Source organism: Gopherus evgoodei, chromosome 24, assembly GCF_007399415.2.
Source record: "Gopherus evgoodei ecotype Sinaloan lineage chromosome 24, rGopEvg1_v1.p, whole genome shotgun sequence".
Lineage (NCBI taxonomy): Eukaryota > Metazoa > Chordata > Testudines > Testudinidae > Gopherus > Gopherus evgoodei.
The window spans coordinates 7,341,581-7,364,264 of NC_044345.1; the positions used below are offsets into that span (position 1 = coordinate 7,341,581).

General features: G+C 54.3%; 1 protein-coding gene across 1 annotated transcript in view; it reads right to left on the reverse strand.

Annotated features, from left to right (window-relative positions):
- Nucleotides 1–3,120: 3,120 nt before the first annotated feature.
- The window catches only part of CERS2 (ceramide synthase 2), a 50,805-nt gene continuing 31,241 nt past the window's right edge, over nt 3,121–22,684 (reverse strand). Inside the window, exons 2-11 of the mRNA XM_030541924.1 lie at nt 13,130–13,303; nt 10,573–10,690; nt 9,248–9,366; nt 8,478–8,535; nt 8,320–8,370; nt 7,736–7,828; nt 7,014–7,142; nt 6,214–6,320; nt 5,777–5,930; nt 3,121–4,797 (exon numbers count right to left, since the gene is read on the reverse strand). Coding sequence (XP_030397784.1) covers nt 4,669–4,797; nt 5,777–5,930; nt 6,214–6,320; nt 7,014–7,142; nt 7,736–7,828; nt 8,320–8,370; nt 8,478–8,535; nt 9,248–9,366; nt 10,573–10,690; nt 13,130–13,302 — 1,131 coding nt within the window. The 5' untranslated portion in view covers nt 13,303 and the 3' untranslated portion in view covers nt 3,121–4,668. The remainder of the gene's footprint in view (nt 4,798–5,776; nt 5,931–6,213; nt 6,321–7,013; nt 7,143–7,735; nt 7,829–8,319; nt 8,371–8,477; nt 8,536–9,247; nt 9,367–10,572; nt 10,691–13,129; nt 13,304–22,684) is intronic.

The following is a 22,684-nucleotide window of genomic DNA, read 5'->3' on the forward strand; positions in this document are numbered from 1 at the left end:
GGCAGTACAGAAGGGTCCCCTGCTTTGCCATCCTACAGCCAGCCTCTGTTACACCTGAGTCTGCCATGTCAAATCCCCCATCCCCAAAAAACTAGGCAACTACAGTTAGTGATAAGAGGGCACCAATTCTAACTATTTCAACAAAGAGAAGCGTTTCAGAGAGGCGGGTAGATCGTCCCATCCAGGAACCGTATTGGGATTTCCGTGGGGTATCGCTGAACATGCTGGTAAGGCTCTGGGGGTGTGAACCAAGGTTGGAGTTAAATCAGAACACTGAGGTGTTCAGAAGGAAGGTGGCGTCTGGTCTACTGTCTCTGACTGGGTCGTTTGGTAAAAAAAAAAAAAAAAACAGACCCAAAATCAATGCCCCCACCCTGCATTACAGCAGGAACTTGAAAGGGGCTTGTGGCCTGCTTTTGGGAAAGCATCACTTCCAGGAGAGGATTTAGACAGAGGCAAACTGTGAACAAACATGAGTGAGCACATGGGCTTTGCCTAGGAATTGGACACTGGGAACTGCAGTCACTGGTTGGTTAGTGAACAAACCCAGGTCTTTAAGGTACTGCCAAAGCCATTATGGCTCAAACTGTGTGAGGCTTCTATACAGCTGCTCCCAGATGATACAAACAGGGAGAGAATAAGATCAAACTTAACTGTAGCAAGGGAGGCAGTACCTACCCGCACTTATAAACTACTGAAAGGAGGCATGGTTATCTCCGCCCATAACTCCTCTGAGTTCAGGAGACCTAGACCAAAGCTGATACAAGGCGGTTACTTGCTGTAACTGGAGTAGCCATGTTGATCCCAGGGTATGAGTGTGTCAAGGCAGGTGAGGTAATATTTTATGGGACCAACTTCTCTCACCCTGTCTAGTTAGAGGAAGCAAGAAGAGTATGAAACCAGAGTTTTTGGAGACTGGTGCTCAGCTACACAACTGAGGCTTCTTAAATTGTTCTAGGGTTACATTATAGCTCTATCAAATAGACTGTCTTCTGCAGCACCAGGACTATTGCACACGATTCCACCTGCCAGGTGGAGGCACACTGCCTTTTAGAGCTTTGCATGATAACTGCCCTCCTCAGGGCAGGGCATGTCCAGTTCCTTCGCCAAGCCTTCCCTGGGGCTAGAGATGCCAGGGCACATAGCTCACAATGGAAACAAATCTAAAAATAGCTGCTCAGAGAATGGTGCAGCTGCAGGTTTGCATGAGGAGCTTGATCTGGGGATGGAAACAAGCTCCAGAGGCTGCTGCACCCCATCCACACAACCTGGCTTTAGCAGGGTGAACAATCTCAAAAAAACCCAAGCTCCTTCTGTCTGGGGCACTACATGTGTACCCAAGGTACAAAACAGCGCGTGTCTTAGTTTGAATGAGGCTGTCTCCTCCTTAAATGCCTTTCAACGAGGGTATCTAGCAATGGAAACTGAAGTGGTAAAATCCAAGTCACTTTCAAAGTGACAGTAACTAATTCGAGTGGGGCATGGGCTGCTAGAGGGGCAAATACCCACTGCCAGGCTCCAGCTGACACTGGCAGGAGTAGGCTTGGGCCGCTGCCATGTAAACAAACACGTAGCTTATGGGGTTTCTCAGGGGCCAGGCTAAGCTTTCGAAGACCAAGGGTTGAAGCTAAAAATTGCTCCTTTCCTTAAAGCAAATGTATTTTTAGGCCTCTTCTTGTAACCTCTCCAGGTCCCTGCACATCCAAAGGGGTTGAATGACTTCCTTGTAAGGGGTCTCTCATTAAACTAAACCCTGATTACAAAGAGATGCTGGTGGTAAAGTGCAGGTTCTAGTGCTGCATGTTTAGCTTAACACACTTTGGACTGTGGGCATTGTCACCACAAATCTGCCAGAACCACCCAGTCAGCACATGGCACCTGCCAGAGCCTCTGAGGAGATCCCTAGGCACCAGCTCTCCAACCACGGCAATGGGCACAGGCCAGTCTGAGTTCACCAAACCAAGCTAGGGGAAGTAAACTGGCCCAGTTGCTCCCTCTTTCCAGCCTGCAGCAGGCCAGCTTAGGGCCAGACCATCCCCACCCTGCAAGGCCCTGAGATATGAAGAGCGTCAGGTGCAGGCCCTTCTAGTTAGAAATGGATGGGTCATGGGAACTGAGGGTCCCTGGACCAGCAAAGGGGGTCACTCCTGGGCAGAGAGCTACTACATATGGGTGGAGAAAAGGAACTCCACCCTTGCTAATGGCTAGAGAGTTCAGCCATGGCTTCTGAAGTCTTTTACAGTAATTACCTTTCCTAGGACATCTGAAAGCTCCTCCGCTCGCTGTCTCTGTCCATTTGAGGGGTTGCATGGGAATCTTGTAGTGCTAATGGAGAAGTGCTAATGAATAGCAGAGTTAAATCAGTGGCTTGTTCCTCCCAAGCTGTCTATAGCCACACTCTTATTTCAACAGTGTAGCCTCAGAGGGGCTGTAGCAGGTGGCTTTTCTGGGAAGTGGGAGGCCAGTTGTGTTTAAAAATAGGGCAGTAGAAAGCATGTAAAGTTCTAAACCCCCCTCTCTAAGCATTCAACACCCCCACTCTGGGCTTGGTTCACCCAAGTGTTCAGCTCTTAAATAAAGGCCACTTTCAGAAGTTCCCCACACCTCCCAGTGGGTCTCATCCAGGTTTCCAGGAGACCTCAAAACCCAGCATGCTGAGTGAGTGCTTTTGAAAATCTGGCTGCTTATTCTGATGCCTTAAAAATGGGAGCTGATCCCTGGTAGCCTTGGGATGCTGGTAGTGACCATGTTACCAACCACAAGAGGACGCTCCTGAGAAAACCACACCAGCTCAAGTCCAGCAAGAGTGGCACAGCTGATATGAAAGCTGCCCCATGTGTTTCACAGTGATCCAAACCCCTCAGATGGGGGGTGGGTGGGAACAGGGTGACACTCCAACAGAAACCACCACGCCTGTTTTTACAGAAGTTTTAGTTTTATTTAACTTTTAATAAATTTTAACTTTTAAAAAACACAACATTTTGGTCTGAAGTTAGGTTAATGGTCCTTTTCTCCAACCCCTCTGTCTAGCCTGGAAAGTTACACTGCCTTCAGCATTTCAGCCCCCACCGAATCTGTTTTTACATGAAGGACTCTCTGCGGTCCAGTTCCTTTTTGTACTTAGTCCTAGCTTTAAAAAAAAATAAATAGAAAAAAAAATCAGTTGCAAATTCATTTGTCCATTCATAGCCTGGGCGGAGGGGGGAAAAGCACATTAGAAGGGAAGTGGAATAGATCGTTCTTAAAGGTGATCAGAACCAATTCTTATAGAGCAAAACAATGGGGTGTATTAAATCCCCATGGAAACAGATACTAGGTAGTGTGTCTAAACCACACAGCTTCCTTCCAGCGAGTATTCAATAGTGTTGTCTAATAAATCAGCCATTAATACCCAGACGTTCATCTACTTAACTCAGCCTCCCCTGTGGTATAAGAAATGTCACCTGATCCCACAAGTCTGTTACTGTGGTGGTGAGCTGTAAACAGCACAAATTCCTTCTCGCTGCTCTTCCTTCCTGCTCCCCAGAGCAAGTCAGTGACTCTGCTCCTCGTATTCCTTTGCTTTTCTGGGTGCAATGGGCACACCTCAGTCATGCTGGGGAGCCAGCCACCAAAGCTCTGACCTCCATTCACCAACGGTAGCAAGTAGCAAAGCCAAAACGAGACCCGTCCATCTTAGTCCCTACCTCTTTCACGCTGCAGGGAGCGCAAGGCACCCAGGAGGGCCTGAACTGCAGAGCTGAAATTGACAGGATGGTCTGAGGCCTGCCTAGGCTTTGATTTCATGCCTTTGCTATTACCCAAGAAAGCAAAATAAACTCCGTGCCCCCCTGCACAGGAAACAGTTGTTTCCTCTACAGCTGGAAAGGAGTTTGGGGAGAGGGCTTGCAATCGTATCCAAAAAACCCGCCACCAAAGGGGAACGAGTGAGTCTGTGCGATTGGAATCCAAGCCCTCGGAGGACATCAGAGTTCTGCTTTTGTGCGTTATTTCCACCAGCAACACAGCTAGGGGATTCCCTTCCAGAAAGGGAGGGGAGAACAGAGCAACTCAAGAGGCAACGAAGCCAAACCTCACCAATAAAACAGACGGGGAAGGAACTGGCACCAACTTTCTCTGTGGATGTGTGTGTGTAACACAAAAACAGAGCCATTGGCCATTGCTCCCTCAGGTAGCAGTCTGGCTGTGCCTTCCACTGTGCACCTAGAGTTTGGGGATGGGGCCAGATAGTCTCGGAGAAGGGAATCCTCGCGTCCCAGTTTGGTTTTAAGGCAGCTGGGTGAGGATACAGAGACAGGACACTGCTGTATGGCGGTGGCACGAGGCGCTACCACCTCTCCCCCCCACAAAGTTGGCACATTTCCATCTGCAGCATAGGAAAGAAAATTGACCTCAAATGATGTATTCTAAGCACATGTGTAGGGTTGGTGCTGGCACTCCAGGGTCCCTTCCTTTAGCCTCCCCACAGCTGGGTCAGCTATTTCCATTAGATCAGCTTTGAGGAGAAGAGGGAGAGTAACTATTTATAGGGGACAGGAGGAGACCCTGGCACTACAGTTGGTGGCAGGGTGGAAGCTGACGTTCTCTTGACGTTTTGGCCTTCTCAGCTGATGCCCGTGGTGGTGGAGCCGGGCGGTGAGCTGGCGACACCTCCACGTGCGCCTAAAATCAATCGGTTTTCCGGTGGTTGTTGTTCAGGACGGGGTGCCCGTTGGAAAGGGGCCCGTTCTTCGTCACTTCCTCCTCCTCCTCCGTGTTGTCGGTCTCCTCGGGATCACTCCTCTCGTCTTCCACCACCTGCAGGGGTTGAAGAGAAAGTGAAACGGGGCGAGCGGGCTAGAGCAGAGTGGGACTGGGCGTCAGGACTCCTGAGGTCTGTTCCTAGCGCTGCCACTGCCTTGCTGCGTGACCCGGTTTGCTTCTGTGCCTTAGTTTCCCTGTGGAACACCACGAGCAGGGCTTAGTGTCTAAGGCCCATTCCGTCCCCAGCCCCGCCCCTCCTCCATTAGCGCCATCTGCACAGGTGGCTTTGCGAGCCAGGCACTTGACTGGGAATTGTGTGAAATCCTCCCACATGGGGGCCACGCACGCGCTTTAGATGGTAAAAGCCCCCTCAGCATTTACCCCTGTGTCACGCAGGTCCCACTGATCCCCTACTGCCTTGCCTTCCCCAGAGATGCTCCAGGACCTCACTTCTGAGCTCTGGCTTCTCCCTGCCCCTCCCCGCGTCATGCTGTTGCCCTAGCAAACTTCTCCCGTTCCTAGAGCACCAGCCAGCACATGGCCCTAGCAGCCCCGGACGCCATGGGACGTGCCACTGGAGCCTCAAATCGTGCTGCTGCTTAGAGCCCCAAGGCCCAGAACCTCATAGGGATTCAGTTGCCTAGTTCCGATAGGAATCAGTGGGAGATAGGTGCCAGAATTACTGAAGAACTGGACCAAAGGCTTTTCTCTATCCTCCAAAAGGCAATAGAGCCCCCAGTGCTCACCCCGCCACCCCCCTCCGCTCCTCCGACGGGAATCTCTGCACTGTTGCACCACAAACAAACGAGCAACCCTACAATAAACACCCCTGTTATTTGTCCCCATTAATCAGGACAAGAAAATGCCCCCTAACCGGTCTTAAAAATTGCTGATCTCTTCCACTTCCCCATCCTCCCTGGAGGGTGGCTTCACTTTGGAACCCAGGGGCCAGGAGGGAAGCAATGTAAGCGAAGGGTGACCTGGAAAAAACAAAAACACCCCTCGCCCCTCCCGCCAGAGAAAGTGAACCTGCCTTTCCAGTTATGAACTTGTGGGCCATGCGGATGATGAGATACGCCCAGAAGATATGCAGCGACTGCAGCACGACCATCATGAAGTTGAAGAAGTAATAGCCGAAGAAGGGCGGGTACAGGTCCAGAGGATAGACCACGGTGCAGTGCATGATCCTATAGGAGAGCACAGGAGACCTCAGACATGTTCGCTGTACTCAGAGTGAGGCGGCTGTGCAACCCTCCTGGCTCTCTCACTGCTCCGAAGCAAAAGTGGCCTAGTGGCCAGAGGGCCAGACTGGTACTCAGGAGCTCTGGGTCCTATTCCCAGCTCTGCCACGAACATGAAACTCCTGGATCATCCTCCGACAGCCAGCTTGTCCCGCCCCACCACCCGCAATGCTGTCCCAGGCCTGAGAGGAGCAGCAGGCCACGGTCAGAGGCTGGGGCGCTTGCTCACCAGAAGGGCAGGATGATGAGGCGCGTGACGATGAAGATGGCGGCGAACACGATGAAGATGTTGTTGCAGGTGTTCTTCCAGCCGGCGTAGTTAAACATCTTGGCAGACTGGGGGCAAGAGGCCAAAGCCAAGTAAGCGGCAATGCCTTTGAGGCGTGGGAGATGTGAGATGGGGGGAGAATGTGGGCCTAGGGAGACTCAGATGAGTCACTGCATCTCTCGGGGGCTCTCCCACTTGTCAAATCCTGCCTGTCTCCCACCCTTGTCAGTCTCGACTGGGAGCTCCTCGGGGAAGGGGCCGGATCTTGTTCTGTACCTACAGCACCTCGCACAACAGGGCCCTACCCTTAGCTGGAACTTCTAAGCACTGAAGTAGAGCAGCCATGCTAAGAGCAGCTGCCTGGTTTGGTTTTCAGGTAGGGCTTGCGTCTGAGTGTGCCCACAGCTCCCCATGACAGACGTCTCAACGAAATGCCCAGTTGTCCATTTCACATTAGGTGTATTGCTGCAGCACCCAAAGGTCCCAGTGTGCCAGGTGCTGCCCAGACACACAGCGAGACACTGTCCCTGCCCCAAGGAGCTTAGAGTCCAAATAGACCAGGCATGAGTCTCTGGACTCCTGGGTTCTGTGCCGGGCTCAGAGGGGCAGCCCCCCCGCCCCATGGGAGTGAGTCCCACTGGCTTCACGGGGGCGCCAGGGGTTCTGTGTCATTGACATCGTGGTTGTGTGAAGCATCAGCCCTGGGGAACAGCCGCAGGGACCGGGTGGGGGGTTGCATGCTGCTCTCCCACCCGGCTCACCTCCAGCAGGTAGTCGGCAGAGTCATGCAGGGCCATGATCAGCGTCCCCGCCCGGATGTAGTTGGCAAACCAGGAAAAGCTGATCAGGATGATGGTGGCCACATGGTGGATGATCTGCTCTTTGAAGTCCTGCCGGGAAGAGGAGGGAGGGGAAAGGAAGGGGTTAACCCCCCAACAAATAAGAGGAGGGGTCAGACCCCAGCCCAGCCCCTCCTGCCCCAGATACACGAGGGCGGCCTGCCCCTCCCCCAGCCCCAAACACACCAGCCCCTCCTTGTCCAGCACTCCCAAGCAGCTCACTCCCCCAGCCCTGGACACAGAATCCGCCTCTTCGAGGGAGGCAGATGTGCCCCCCTGCAATATCCCAATGGGGGCTGAGAGGGGCTGCCTGCGGATCACCAAGCAATTACACCCATGTAGTGAGGGGGAGGGCCACATTCCTAGTACCAGGGCTGGTTTGGGGCCACTGCTCACCCTATGCAGCTAATGGAGGCAGCCGCAAGCAGAAGCCCTCTGACCCCAGCAGACTCTCCCATCCCAAGCCTGGGATGCCTAGGACTGATCTGGTGGCACTGGGTTGGCCCTGCCGCCCCGGCGGGGGTCTGGAGAGAATCCCCTGTGCCCTGATCTCTTCCCCATTCAGCCCAGGACTGGGGACGCACATGGATCTCCATCCATCCCCCCTGCCTCCTGCACAGCCAGGCACGCGGCAGACAGCCTACCTTGCGCTTCACGTCAGAGGCGATGCTGAAGAGCAGGGACCAGTAGAACGACAGCTCGATCATGTAGTACCAGTACTGCGACGGCAGAGTGGTCTGCAAGGCAAACGGGACCAGAGAGCTCATCCTAACAATGCTCTGCTGAAGCATGTGCGCACGCCCTCTGCTGGATGGGATCAGAATGGCACTGCTGTATGCTGTAAGCCCGATTCTGCACAGAACTAATGGGGATTCTCCTGTAGCTTAAGCGGCAGGGACCTGAGCTTTGGAAGCAGGAGGATCTGAGCCTTGACATCACCCTGGATTTCCTAGGTGGCCACAGGCCACGTATTGCACTATCCCAGCCATTCCTCAGAACTCCCTCCAAGATGTTAAACACCAAGTAGTTGCCAAGTAACCATCCTAACTTCGGAGCACAGGCACCAATGGATGCATGTCCCAATGAAGCAGGGTTTCATTGGCTGCCCAGGCAGCTTTGGTGGAGGCTGAGCCAAGTCAGGACTCTCTCCACCCATGGAGCTGAAGGAGAGAAACAGCTGGCTCTGCCCACAGGCGCTAACCCGACAGCAGGTGCATGCTGGACTCACCTGGATCGGGTACCCTTTCCACACCTCCTTCAAGTCGTAGAACCAGGGCTTCTGTGAGGAAAAGCAGGAGGGGGAAAACAGGGCAGGGGTTAGCAGGGCAGCGTGGCCAGGATGGGGTGAGAGACCGGGAAGGGGTCAAAACAGCAGATCTTACTTACATCCACTATGACGGCCATGCCAGCAATGAAAGCAATAAGGTAAAAGGTGAATCGCCAACTGGAAAAAGGAAGCAGATGGTTCTCAACAGAGGAGCATGGGGCAGGGTGACGGGGAGAGAGAACACGTCATGGGAAGGGCAGGTAGGGAGCCCCACATGCTGGGAGCTCCAGAGGGAGCCGGCCCAGGGGACACAGGGTTGAAGTGCCCATCTGGGTCACCGGGGACCCTTTCCGTGCCTATCTCGTGATCCAGCAGGGATGGAGCCTTGTCCTATGCTGGGAGAAAGCGGGGGGGAAGCGAGCCTTGCAGCCGCTGGGCTTTAAGAGTCCCCTCAATCCTGTCCCCCTCTTGCCTTTCGCCTTGAAGCTGGAGCCGTGCTGGGAGCCCGGCTGGGCTCAAGAGCAGCGCTCACAGCGCTCACCAACCTGGGCTGGGGAGGGAACAGGCTCCTCCATTCCTACCACCACCAAACCTGTCTGCTCAGCCCAGTCAGTTCTGATGCAGCACACAGAGGTGACAGGGCACTATGGGCTTAAGGGCATCACCCCAAATGGAATCCCGGGGCCCCCTCCGCCACCATTCCAGTGCTCACAGCCCACAGCCGCTCCCTTCCCACCACTGGAGAACCCCCCTCCCCCAGGTCGCATTTCGACGAGAGTCCCGGGTCCGCCCTACAGTGCCCAGCTCAGCACAGAGCACAAGGGAGACAGGCTGCAGGGGGCGCTGCACACACCAGGGGGTGACAGGGCGAGCGGCATCAGGCTCTTACCTGGCCTCCCGGAACTTTTTGAGCAAGCTGGGCCTGTCCTGGTTGCGCCTGCGTCGGAACCAGCGCTCCACCTGCCGGACCATGCAGCCGCTCTTCTTGGAGAGCATCTCGATGTCGCTCTGGGAGGGGAGAGACCCGGGGGCGGTTACCAAGGCGACCCAGGCGCTGGCTGGGCCCCAAGACCAGACAACAGGGTGGTCAGTGGGAGGCAGAGGGTGTCTGCCTGGCAATCAGTGCTGTGCAATGGCAGCTCACTTTGGTCTCAGGAGCTCAGGTACTGGTCACAGTGAACGCGCCAGGTGGGGGCATCTAACAACTCTCCAGGGGCACAGATGGGCCCTGAGCCAGTGCTGCTGCAGCTTCACTGCTCCTGAGCTAGTTAGAGCAGGTCCATCTACACCCGCTGCAGCCACAGCCTGCTTGTTACCACGCGGCCAGGCCCAAAGACAGGCTGGGAGCTGCAGGCCCTGGCAGCCACAAAGGGGTTTGTTTTGAGCCTTCAGAGCCAGTGGCCAAGGGCTGCGGGGCGCCGGTGCCTGAGAGATTGAGAAGCTGAAAGCACATGGGCTGAACTAGACACGTGCAGGGTACTAGCTCCTTTGCAATCCTGACCCACAGTCTGTTATCCCCTGCCAGGGACCCTCAACCCCAGCCGGTACCACCCTGGCTAGCCCAGCTCTGGGTTTGCCGCACACAGACTCTGCCCGGGCCCCTCATTCCTGATCCCCATCCCCCTGCTATCCCAACTCCTCACACCCCCAGCTCTGCTGGTGCCTCATACTCCCACCCGGCAGCCCCCTGCTATCCCAGCCTTAGGCTCCGCAATCCCAACCAGCATCCCCCCTGCTAATCCAGCCCGGGGCTCCCCCTCTGCCCAGCAGCTGTGCCAATGCCCCTCAGTCCTGCCCTGTACCTCCTCTCTGTTATGCCAGCTCTGGGAATCCCCCGGGCAGAGGCTGCCACTCTGGCCAGCGAGCGCCTGTAATGATCAGGAATAGACTCCCACCCCGCCGGGGAGAAAGACCAGCGCTTTAGCCCCTGAATCACTAAAGCTGCATGCAAAAGCGCCCCCGAGCCCTAAATGCAGCCACGCAGCTCCTCAACTCGCATCCTGGTTTCTTCCAACACACAGAGCCAGATTCATTTCATACCCTCACATTAAACGCCCCAGGCACCCGGCTAGCCTCATACAGATCAGTTCCCAGAGACTCCGGATGGGAGAGGGCAGCCCAGGACACCTCGCCTTCAGCACCCCGGCGCAATCCCAGCGCCACGCCTGTCACAGGCTGCAGGCAATACAGCCCTCCCCCTCGCACGCACTGTACCTGTTTGGGGTGTTTTGAAGATGAAGCGTAGAACTTTTCTAGCACGGGATTTGGGGTGGCTTTTAATCGGATCTTCTCCTTGACGTTCAAAAGCCCAGCTAATGGGGTAGCCACATATCTGGAGATGGGGTGAAGGGTGGAGAGAGGAATGGGGAGCACAGGGAGAAAACACGTGGTTAGAATAATGCTTTAGAACATGGACGCCCTTCCCTTTGTGGCAATCTGGTTGTTATAACATGGGGCCACAGTCTGGAAAAGGGACAGCACTGGTGCGTTCCCCCATCTGTGCAAGGGGGAGGAGGACACTGCTCTCCAGAGTACAGTGCTTTGAGATCTACTGATGGGAAGTGCCATGGAGGAGTTATTAGTGTGTGCAGCACCTGGTACCGTGGGGCAACCAGAATACGCCTAATTATTAGGTTATAAACTCTTCAAGGCAGGAACCGTGTCACCCTACATTTGTGCAGCTTCTGGCAAAGACACACCCATTAGTGCTCGGCCTATAGGCCCTACCATAACACAAATCCATATGGACAATCAGTTTCCTCCTGCAACCTGACAGCCCTCGGATCACAACTCCAAAGCCGCCTGTAAAGTCACTGACAAGAATTCTGCTGGGCCGTGGCCATTAGGTGGCAGTCAAACCCACATGACAGAGCAAACCTACCTGGGCCAAAGGGGTGCAGCTATGTGCCGCAAATGGCCCGGGAGGAATCTGAATATCCTTCCCATTTTATAGATGGAGAAACTGAGGCCTGGAGAAGGGACTGGACTCACTCCAGTGAGAACAGAGTGCCTAAGCCCACTCCTCCCCCAGACAGGGGACAGAACCCCGGAGTCCTGACTCCCAGCAGTTGGAGCAAAGAGTTAAAGTCACCGATGTGTGTGTTTTGATCAGAAGACCTGCCAGAATGGAGGTGACTGACAGGGGCAGGGGAAGTAAAGGATTAAAAATCAGAGTGGGGGATCTGAAATGATGGCTGGGGAGACAGAGTGAAAGACAAATTGAGGGAAGAGAAGGAAGGCTCAGGGAGAGAGAAGTGAATGATATGCAAGCAAAGAGAAAGACAGCATGTCTTTAACTAAGGGGAGAGGAAAAAAGAAAATGGGTGAGAAAAGACAGAAAGTAAGAAAGAAAAAATCAAGGGCCGGGAAAGTGACTCTTCCCTTTGCTACATAGAAAAGAAACATCTCCAGCCCCCTACTTCCCAGTCCAAGGCCCCTACTTTCACCCCACAGGGGCTGGGCATCCAAGGTGGTTTGCTGACAACACGTGGGGAGACATCTCCCAAGAAACCCAGCCCTCTCCTCCTCCAGCTTCACGCTGCTTGTCCCACCCAGCTGCGATCACAGCAAGATGCTCACAGGCATAGAGCATCCAGGGCACACGCATAACATGGGCAGACAGCTCCCGATGGAGCTCCGCCCACCCAACGTGCCTGTGCCTGATCCCCCAACAAAGCCAGCTCTGTTCTCCCGTCTCCGTTTGTCACCACGACAGTGGTTTATACAACAAATTGCTCTTTAATGCCTCGGCCCAGCTGTTCCTGCCTCAGCCCCCAGCATTGCTGAGACACCCGGGATCGGGGGCTGGCGTGCACAATGCAAGCGTTTGTGCCGGCTGCCTGGGCCGGGTGCATATAAGTACATGCCACATGCTCCGTATTCCTAGAAGCTAGGAGGTTAGAGACCCTCTGCCAAGCTCTCTCATTCCCACAAAGGTCAGTGCAGGTTGCAGCCTGCAGTCCATTGCCTGCTGCTTTATGAGGTCTGGGTTTATGACTTTTTAGTATTTGGAGGGAAGGAAGCGTGTGTAATACGACGTCTATGCTGCGTACCTTAGCTGTGCCACTACAGCCATACCCTGGTAAGGTATGCAGTGCAAAATAAAACCCTCCAATGAAGGGCAGCAGCTTTGTTGGCGGGAGAGCGTCTCCCACTGACAAAGCACTAACCATCCCGGCACTTTTCATCAGTAAAACTTTTGTCGGTCAGGGAGTTTTTTCACACTCCTGACCGATAAAAGTTTTGCCGACAGAAGTACAGTGTAGACAGAGCCCAAGTGAAATAAGGAGTGTAGACAGAGCCCAAGTGAAATAAGGAGATTCTCCTCCTTCATTTAAGGCACACACTGGACTGGGGGATTCAGGACTCCTGGGTTCTGTTCACAGCTCAGAATGAGGAGTGGGGTCTAGTGGGTTAGAGCAGGGGGCTGGAAGTCAGGATTCCTGGGTTTTACCGCCAGCTCTGAGAGGGGAGTGGGGTCTAGTGGTTAGGGCAAGGGGCAAGGAGTCAGGATTCCTGGCTCTGGAAAGGGAGTGGGATGTGGGGATTTGAACTGAGGCCAGATTTTCTAGACTGCTCAGGCACCTTAACAAGATCTGGGTTTGCAGAAGCGCTGACCACCTAATGTGAATCCAGTGTTATGAAAATCTGACCTCAATGGCTTCCCTAGGGGCTGGATATTTCCTCACTATCCACCAGGGGGGAGCTCCTTCAGCTGGCTCCAGCCAGGTTGCAGGAATGGATGCTGACCTGGCCTCCCCTAGGTACTCACATTTCGAAGAGGTGCCTGACGACGAGGAAGAGGAAGGCTAAGGGGATAGTGATGTAGAGGTCCGAAGCCTTGGCATAGACCCGCCCATCCTGGTCTTCCAGGTCTGACCATGTCAGGTTCACCGGCAACCAGAGCCGGTCCCACCAAAAGTAATTGTATAACGTCTGGAACATCCTGCAGGGAGAGAGACAAATGGAGTGACTCATTCATGCTCCAGGGTTCCCTGTGCCTCCTATCCATGCCCCTGGGCAACAGTGGCCAAGGCCCCTGCCTCCACCCTCGGATTCCCAGCATCCAAGCTACAAGGAAGCACAAGGACACACGACTTATCACAGCTGCTCCAACCCTCGCAGCCCCGGGATCCCACCGCTCCTCACCGCACAGGCCCCCTCCTGTCCCAGAGCAGAAGGAGAATCACTATAAGCCCTGCAGTGCTAAGGACACACAGGGAAGTAGTGAGAACGTAGTTGGCACAGGGGGCGGAATGCTGCAGCTGTTTAAACACCACACGGCAGTTTAGCAAGGACAGAACCTTGTATATGACTGAAATCGTAGGGGAAATCCAGGGAAGCCAAACGTGGAGGCTCTAGGGTTGAAATGCACCATGGGGTCTCTATAATGGCTGCAAAGGGTCTGGGTTGGGACAGATGTACAGCAGGTCACATGCCACGTTCAGGTCAAGATGCTCTCTAAGTACAGATGTGTACATCCTTCAGGGCCAGGACTGGCTTTTTGTTCGGTGTGTACAGCACCTAGCGCCAGGTGGTCCTGAATGGTGACCCTAGGTGCTACCACAGTACAAATAAACAGCATCAGTAGAAGGCGCCAGCAGCACAAATGCACCCAACTCTGCATCTAGCTTTCGCTCACCTCCATGCAGAGTTCCAGCTACTAGTCCCCCCGGGCCCATCCTGGCCACGTGTGAGAGATCCAGTTACATTCTGCTTGGGGCTCAGAATAGGGGAGGCTGAGCAGGTGACAGCGGATTTCCCAGGATGGCTGCAGCACCCAGCTGTGACAAACAGGCCCCTTGACAAAGGGTCCCTGGTTCTTTGCGAACAACTCTCACCTCAGACCTGACAAACTCACTACACCAAACATATCTTACAGGATATTTATCCATCAAGCATAAGCTGTAACACAGGGGTGAGCAAACTTTTTGGCCTGAGGGCCACATCTGGGAATAGATATTGTATGGTGGGCCATGAATGCTCACAAAATTGGGTTGCGGTATAGGAGGGGGTGAGGTCTCTGGTTGGGGGTGCGGGCTCTGGGGTGGGCCAAAAATGAGGAGTTCAGGGTGTGGGAGGGGGCTCTGGGCTGGGGGAGTGAAGGGGAGGTGAGGTCTCCAGATGGAGATGAGTTTGGGGTGTAGGAGGGTGCTCCAGGCTGGGACTGAGGAGTTTGGAGAGCAGGAGGGGGAATCAGGACTGGGGCAGGGGGTTGGGGCGCAGGCTCTGGACAGCGCTTCCTTAAGCAGCTCCTAGAATCAGCGGAATGTCTCTTCTCTGGCTCCTATGCAGAGGTGTGGCCAGGCAGGTCTGCATGCTGCCCCATCCGCAGGCACTGCCCCTGCAGCTCCCATTGGCTGTGGTTCCCAGCCAATGGGAGCTGCGTAGGCAGCGCTTGGGGTAGGAGCAGCATGTAGAGCTGAGCCACCTGGCTGCTCTTATGCACAGAGGCGGGGCCATGACGCTGCTTCCACGGGCCATATGGAGCGGCCCCGAACCCTGCTCCCCGGCTGGAGCACCAGAGCCCACTCCCAGCGGGAGCTCAAGGGCTGGATTAAAACGGTCAGCGGGCTGGATCCAGCCCACGGGCCGAAGTTTGCCCACCCCAGCTGTAAGGTGTTTAAAGAAAGCTCGTAACTTGTCAAGATTCACAATTGTACAGGTACTAGCAAGGACTAATGTGTTTCTACTGACAGTATGCTTTATGGACTTGCAGTGAAAAAAATCAGTCACCAGGATACAAGTCTCAGTAACAGCCCATGCAGGCAGGAGGGAGTTATCCTCCTCCTCTATTTATCCGGTGATGCAATGCAATGTTTAGCCTTGCACCATACACACAAACAAACAAACAAAACCTCTTAAAGGTGAAAAAGGAGCATTGCAACAAGACCCAGGCGCGCCGGGGCCATGAACAGGGATAAAAAACTGTTTCCGTGTCAGAGGACGGAAAGGTTCTTTGGATCTAGTCACGGAGGAAACCCCTTGGGGAGCAGGGGTGTTTTCACGAACATTTGGATCCTGGTCCTTCTGCAACAGGCTGAACGTTGGGGGGAACCCAACTTTATTGGCTAGGAAAGCCATCTACCGGTAAGTGCTGACACAGCTTTGCGTTTTGTTTTCTGTTGCAACCTCCTCTCCAGCGCTTGCTCTTGTTTCTAGTTAAATCTCTGTTCTCTCTCCGATAAACCCGCTTTGGTTTTAGTAAAAGTGCTCACAAGTGGCAGAGTGGTTTAAACATTATGGTAAACGAGGGCACGCTGTTCCTGCGGGGGCAGAGGAGCTGGGACTTCCGTGAGCCTCAGGGGCCGGATATCCCAGAGGAAAGATTCAAAAGGGCCTCTTGGACTGGGGGGCATCTCTTGTTCACCGGCAAGGCAAGGGCAGGGCTGGCAGAGCCTGGAAGAGAGTATCTGGGTGGCAGAGAGGCTGGTGGCGTACAACCAGCCAGGCATGGCCAAGACTCACGCTGGAAGCAGGGGGGTGGTAAGAGGACTCTCAGTGCTGACTGTCAGGTCGGCTCTCTGCTGCCTCCCCACAGCATGTGCAGAGGAAGACCCTCCAGATCAGCCATGGGGCTAGTGCCCTGCCACTCTGACAGCAGCTCAATGCAAGCACAGCGGATGTCACAGATTCCAGTCCAACCCGCTCCCTGGCAGTGACGCCAAAGAGAGGAGGCTGCTCCAGTGTCTGGGTTGAGGCCCATCTCAGTGTGAGCAGCCTGTACGAAACAAGGCTGAAACCCACCAAACTCCTCCCCTCCCCCATGCAGCTGCATAACATGCTGTGTGCAGTCTGGCACTGGGCTCCACCCTAGAGATGGCTACCCTTCATCAGTGCTGGAGAAACACAAGCTCCACCTTCCCCCTTCCTGCATGTGCAGGGCACCTGGGTTCTACTGCCAGCTCTGCCAATGCCCTCGGAGTCACTGCCCTGTATGCCTCTGCTTTCCCGCCTTGGCTATTCGGACTGTGAGCTCATCAGAGCGGGGACCATCTCTCACTCTGCGCCCAGGCAGGGTCCCGATCTCTGTGGCTGTTGTAATACTCTATAGCTTAACAGGGAGCATGGAGCACTAACTAGTTTAATGGTGACCAGATACTCAGCACAATATTCACAACAAGGAGGAGTGAACAAGCCAAAAGAGGGACAGAACAGGTTAAAGAACATTTAGCTAAGTTAGTCAAGTATTCAAGTCAGCAGGGCCTGATGAAATTCACCCTACGGTACTTAAGGAACTAGCTGAAGCAATCTCAGAGCTGTTAGCAATGATCTTCCAGAACTCACGGAGGAGGGGTGAGGTCCCAGAGGACTGGACAAAGGCGAACACAGTACAGTACCTGTCTTGAAAAGGGGAAACAAAGAGGACCCAGGGAAAGACAGACTAGTCAGCCTGACTTCAATACCTGATACTGGAACAAATGATTGAACAATCAATGTGTAAGCGCCTGGAAAGTAACAGGGTGATAAGCAGTCGCCAAGAACAAATAATGCCAAACAAAACTAATTTTCATCTTTGACAAGCTAACCGGCCTAGTGGACGGCATGAAGCAGTAGACCTGGTGCATCTTGATTTTAGTAGCTTCTGACAGTCCCACGTGGCATTAGCAATTGCACACTCGGGAAATGTGGTCTAGAGGACGGTGGGTGCACAGCTGGTAGAAAGACCATACTCAAAAATAGTTATCAATGGTTAGTGATCAAACTGGCGGGGGGTGGGGGGGGATTTAGTGGGGTCACGCAGTGGTCAGTCCTAGGGCTGGTACTATCCAATATTTTCATTAATGACTGGGATAACGGAGTGGAAGGTATGCTCATAAAAGCTCCAGATGACACCGAGCTGGGAGGAGTTGCTGGCACTTTGGAGGACGGGATCGGAATTCAAAATGACCTTGACAAAAGAGCCTGAAATCAACAAGATGAAATTCAATAGAGAGAAGTGCAAAGTATTTCACTTAAGAAGAAAAAAAAAATGAGTTGCACAACTACAAAGTGTGGATTAAGTGGCTGGGTGGCAGCACTGCTGACAAGGATTTGGGGGTTATAGTGGATCACAAATTGAGTAAGAGCCAGCAGTGTCATGCAGTTGTGAAAAAGGCTAGTATCATTCTGAGGTGTGTTAACAGGAGTGGCACTTGTAAGACACGGGAGGTAATTGTCCGGCTACATTCAGCACTGGTAATGACACAGCTGGAGCACTGCATCCAGTTCGGGGTGCCACACTTTAGGACAGATGTGGACAAACTGGAGAGAAGCCAGAAAGAGCAACAAAAATGATCAAAGGTTTAGAAAAACTCACCGAGGAGGAAAGGGAAACACCTGGCCATGTTTAGTCTTGAGACAAGGATGGGGGGGGGGGGGGGGAGGGAAGGAAAAAGAGAAGACCCGATAACCCTCAGTTAAGGGCTGTTACAAAAGGATGGTGATCAAATGTTTTCCTTGTCCATTGGGCATAGGACAAGTAGTAATGGGCTTACTCTGCAGCAAGGGAGATTTAGGGTAGATATTAGGAAAAACTTTATGACGCTAAGGTTAGTTCAGCTCTGGAACAGGTGTCCAAAGGAGGCTGTGGAATACCCATCACTGGAGGTTTTTAAGAGCAGGTTGGACAAACACCTCTCACGGATAGTCTAGATTTACTTGGTCCTGGGTCAGCGCAGGGGTCTGGACTAGGTGACCCCTCAAGGTCCCTTCCAGCCCAACGCTGCAATGATTGAGCTTTTCTGGAGTTTCTCCTAACTGTGGGATTCAGGCACCAGACCCCATTAGTCTGGGGCATATCTATTGTCCAGTTGACTTGATCAGCTCAAGCAAGGCTCCAGCATGAGTTTGCTGGGGGACAGGGAGGAGGTATAGGATTTCCACCCGCCTTCGCACCTGCCACATTTGTAGGGCTCCCTGAAGCAAGGAGCTGATGTTCCCAGACCCTGCTAACTACTAGCTATAGCACCAGGAGAGGGAGGGCTGCAGGCACTGGTGGATTGGAGCCAACTTTGCAGAGAGATGGTGTGGCCAGCTGACTTCCGTTCTGATAATATTGTGGGGCGGTGGGGGGGAGAGGCTGTTCAGTGGCTCTTTGCAGGGCAGCCAACCTACTGCTCCGGTAAACCTTGGATCTCCAGTCACCTCTTCTGTCCCATAGCTGGGCCTGAGCGTAAAGGGATGCTTTTCCCACTTGTAACGGACCCTAGGGAGGTTGCTCCCTGCTTCTGTGCCTCAGTTTCCCAGCCTGTGGAACAGTACTAACACTTGCCCCATGGAAATATGGAAAGGGCTACATTCAAAGTCCTTTGAGCCCCTCAGAGGACTAGGACACTACAGTGTAGCTTAACAGCTGCCCTCCCCTCCCCAGAGGTGGCTGTATTTTGGTGCTGGGATAGCAGAATGCAAGGACAAGCCAATCACTCACCCCATTCCCTGCTCCTGCCCTTGGACTACCCAGGCCCTTCTCCCAGTCAGTTCTCTAGTCCAGACAGGCACTGGGGAGCAAAGGACCCGCCCAGCGCAGAAAGCAAGTAACCAAAAAGGCCAATATTCACCTGGCTTTGCCTGGGGCCACCACACCAGAGTCTGGTGTGCACCTGAGACTGACTTTGCTAAGTGGCACCCTGCCCGGGCCACTGGACAGACTGGCTCAACCATTCCACCAACACGGAGTCCCTTGTGCTAGGGGCAGACTCAGGAAAGGGAGGACCTCCTGCAGCAAGTTGCCTCACCTACCAGAATGCCCCCCCAAAAGGCTTGGCTGAGGTGTGGGTGAGACAGCACCCAGGCAGACGGACAGAATGGGGCTACGGCGGCAGGGTGCACCTGTTCAATAGGAACCGGTCACGCTCTGCAGCCTGACGCAGCCCAGTGGGGGAAGGAGCAGAGCGCACAGGGCGCTGGAGCACCAGTGAACCATTTCCTAAGCACTTACAGCTCCCCACAGCACACGAGAGAAGTAATCCTGCCACGAATGCATCACTGCGAACTATGGTGCCTGCTACTGCGAGCGTGGGCTGCGTCCACGGAGCACTAAGCATTACCGCTGTGTCAGCAGGGTGGCAGATTCGCTCTGAACCATCCAACAGCCACTTCACGCACACGAGGGTGGAATTTATCAGGGCTAAACTCCTGGGTAAATCTGGAGTCACGCCACCAGCCTTGGCATGGCAGCTCCCAGTACAGACAAAAGCAGGGGCCGGCCCTGCGCCTCAATCAAAGCCGGTTTAAAAATATCATCGACCCTGGAGGTGACTGAGATTGAATCTACAGAGTGCAGGGGTTGGGGTTTTCACTCCCCCTTGCACCACTGACAGCCCAGACACCACAACTGGGCTGGCCAGTTTCACTTCCTGGTTCTCTCCCCTCCATCTCCATCTCCCTGCCCTACCCATAACCTGCCCATCACACTCCCCCTCTGCTCTCTTTCCATCCCCTCATCTCCCTCCATCCTCTTATAACCCCAAACATAGACCTGAGCCCCTGTATTCTGCCCAACTTTGTCATTTCCTCCCTATCCCATACCATCCCCCTACTCCCTGGACACCCAGCTGCTGGCCTCTCCCATCAGACCCCCAATCCCATCTCTCCCCCCCACCCCCTCCCACCTGAATAACGATACAAAAAAATAAAAGGGAAAATTCCAACCAAATGGATGATCCAGGTGCCGAATAACCAGCCCCCCCTCCGCTACCCCACCGCTGATTAGAATTGTTGCCCCACCAAGTGGCGTCTCTCATCATTAAAGTGAAACCTGGAGGCTGATTCGCATTAAAACTCGCTCAACAGCACAACTGCAGATCCAATACACAGCCCCTGGCACAACCACCACCACAATGTGCTCAACCAACCAGCAAACGCACCGTCAACCACACCATCCTAGTGACACCATCCCAAGGCATAACGGCAGCCAGTAGCCCAACCCAGAGCAGGTGGCAACAGATACTATGTGCATTACAGTAGCACTTTGGGACCCAAACTAAGATCAGGCCCTGTTATGCTGGGCACGGCCCAGACACAGAGCAAGAGATGGTCCCCGCCCCAAGGAGCTTGCAGTCTAAAGAGACTGAGCAGGTGGAACCTAATTAGGAAATGGAAGGGAAAACTGAGGCAGAGACAGGGGCAGTGACTTGCCAAGTTCATCAGCAGGTCAGTGGCAGAGCTGTGAATAAAACCCAGGCATCCAGAGTCCCACCCCAGAGCAGCAGTGTGGGATGGATGATCTTTCACAGGGGTCATACTCTGCTCACTTTCCCTCCTACAGACCCTTCTATCCCCATCCTGTGCAATAGGCAGTTCAGAGCACACACTGCTGGGGGCTGGGAGCTGCCAGGTGTCTAAAAGTGCCCATAACCCCCCCCCCCTACACACACACACACACACAAAGCACTAGCTACAGCCTTCACTGCACGCTCTCTCTGGGGCAGTCCATGAGCTCTCTCTCGAGGCAGGCACTTGCTCTGACGTGCCGTGCCCAGGGCACTAGAATAGCCACTGCGGCAGCAGCGTTGCAATCTGTTGATGCAAACATCCCAAAGGAGACAGCATTCCGGGCATGGGCATGGCCTCACCAAGTTCCCAACCCTCAGAAACCAATGACACAGCCCCTAGTGTCGGGTTCTACATGCCACATCCCCTGCAGGCACAGAACTCGGAGCCCTCTTGGCCCTCGGTGATCTATGGGGCAGATCCACAGCTGGGGTAAGCCAGTGCAGCATGGAGAGGAAGGGCGCCAGTCTAGCACTTGGGAGAGTCGGAATCAACTCCCTGCTCTTCCACATTGCCTGTGACCTTGGCACAGTCACTTAACTGCTCCGTGCCTCAGTTTCCCCACATGTACAGGATAACAGCAGGGGGATGACAGGATAAATACACTAAAGAGCATGAGGTGCTCAGGTTCTAAGGAGACGGGAGCCTAACGATGTCCTAGGACGTTCCAGCTGCACTGAGGTCAGTGGGAACACGCCTATTTACCCTAGCTGAGCATCTGACCCTCTATTTTCCAAAGGGCAGAGAAGGGTACAGCAAGGAAGCCCTGCACAAGGAGGGCAAGTGACCGCTGCAAGTAAGGCCACAGAGTGAGCCAGTGACACAAATGGGATGAGGACCCAGGAGTCCTGATGACCAGTCTCCTGCTCCAACCCTTAGACCCCACTCCCTCTTGGTTAATTTTAACCTGACTTTCCCTTCTTTGCAGGGTCCCCTTGATCACAGCAGTGGCTCTCTACCTGGGCATACCAGCTCTCCAGCTGATAAGCTCTGCATTCACCCTGCCAGTCGAGGGACTGTGTGGATCAGGTTCAGGGGAGAGCTGGGCACAGAGGCCCACCCAGGGTGCATTTGGACACCTTGGTGCCCAATTCCCCAAGTGGCTGCATGTCCCCTGGCAGGTGCAGGGCCTCCTCTGCTCCTGCCAGTCAGTGGGTGCAAAGACTGCATGGCAGCCAGGAGCATCGAGACCCCTTAAAATTGTTGCAGAGGGCAAGCAATAAGGTTGAAAAGCAGGGCGAAGGGGAGGACTGCGGAGCACAGCCCAGCCAGGGGCAGGAAGCTGGGCTGCTGCTGCTGTCATCTGTCACTTGGGTTGGGACTGCGGAAGCATTGCATGGGCTCTCCAGCCCTACAGAGCAGCAGCGACACAAGGCAAGGCTCTCCCTCTCACTGCCTGCAGGAGCCTCCTTGTTACCTGTGCCCTCACCCCCCACGCGGAGACCTGGGAGATGGCAGTCACAGGGGAGGTGCGACAGGGTGTGCCGAGTTAATTCAAATCTCTTAACTAGAACCTAACTGGAAGGAGGACAGCGAGCTGCTGGAGGGTGCCAATTAACTGAGTAGGGCTGCAGCTGAGGTCTCTGTGAGAGGGAAGCGCCCCAGCTGCTGGGGCTATCTAAGCAAACAGGCAGGAAGTGCTGGGGGGAGCGGGGAGCCTGACGGAAGGCAGCACTAGGCAGGACTGGCTGCTGCAGTCACAAGTGACGAACCTGGCACTGACTAGAAACAAATATATAGAGCATGGCATCGTCAAGGCCACCGGGGTGGCTGTGGGCTGCGACTAAGGCTGGAAAGGACTGCTGGGACCACTCCATGACAGGATGCTTCTCCAGTGCTAGAGGCAAGGGGGCTTGCAACTGGGGCTGGCATCCGAGAACTGGAACGGGCTGCAGTGGGTGGGGAACCTGTGTTGTTCCTTTTCTCTGCAGCTGGAGCCCACAACAGCTGATATATACAGAGCCCCAGATGGTCCTGGGGTGTGTGTGGGGAGAGCCTGGCTCGTAGAAGTGCTGAGCAACAGCAAGCCCGGGACAGCTGCAGACTTTGCCCCTCGGAAAATCCAGGCCCCAGG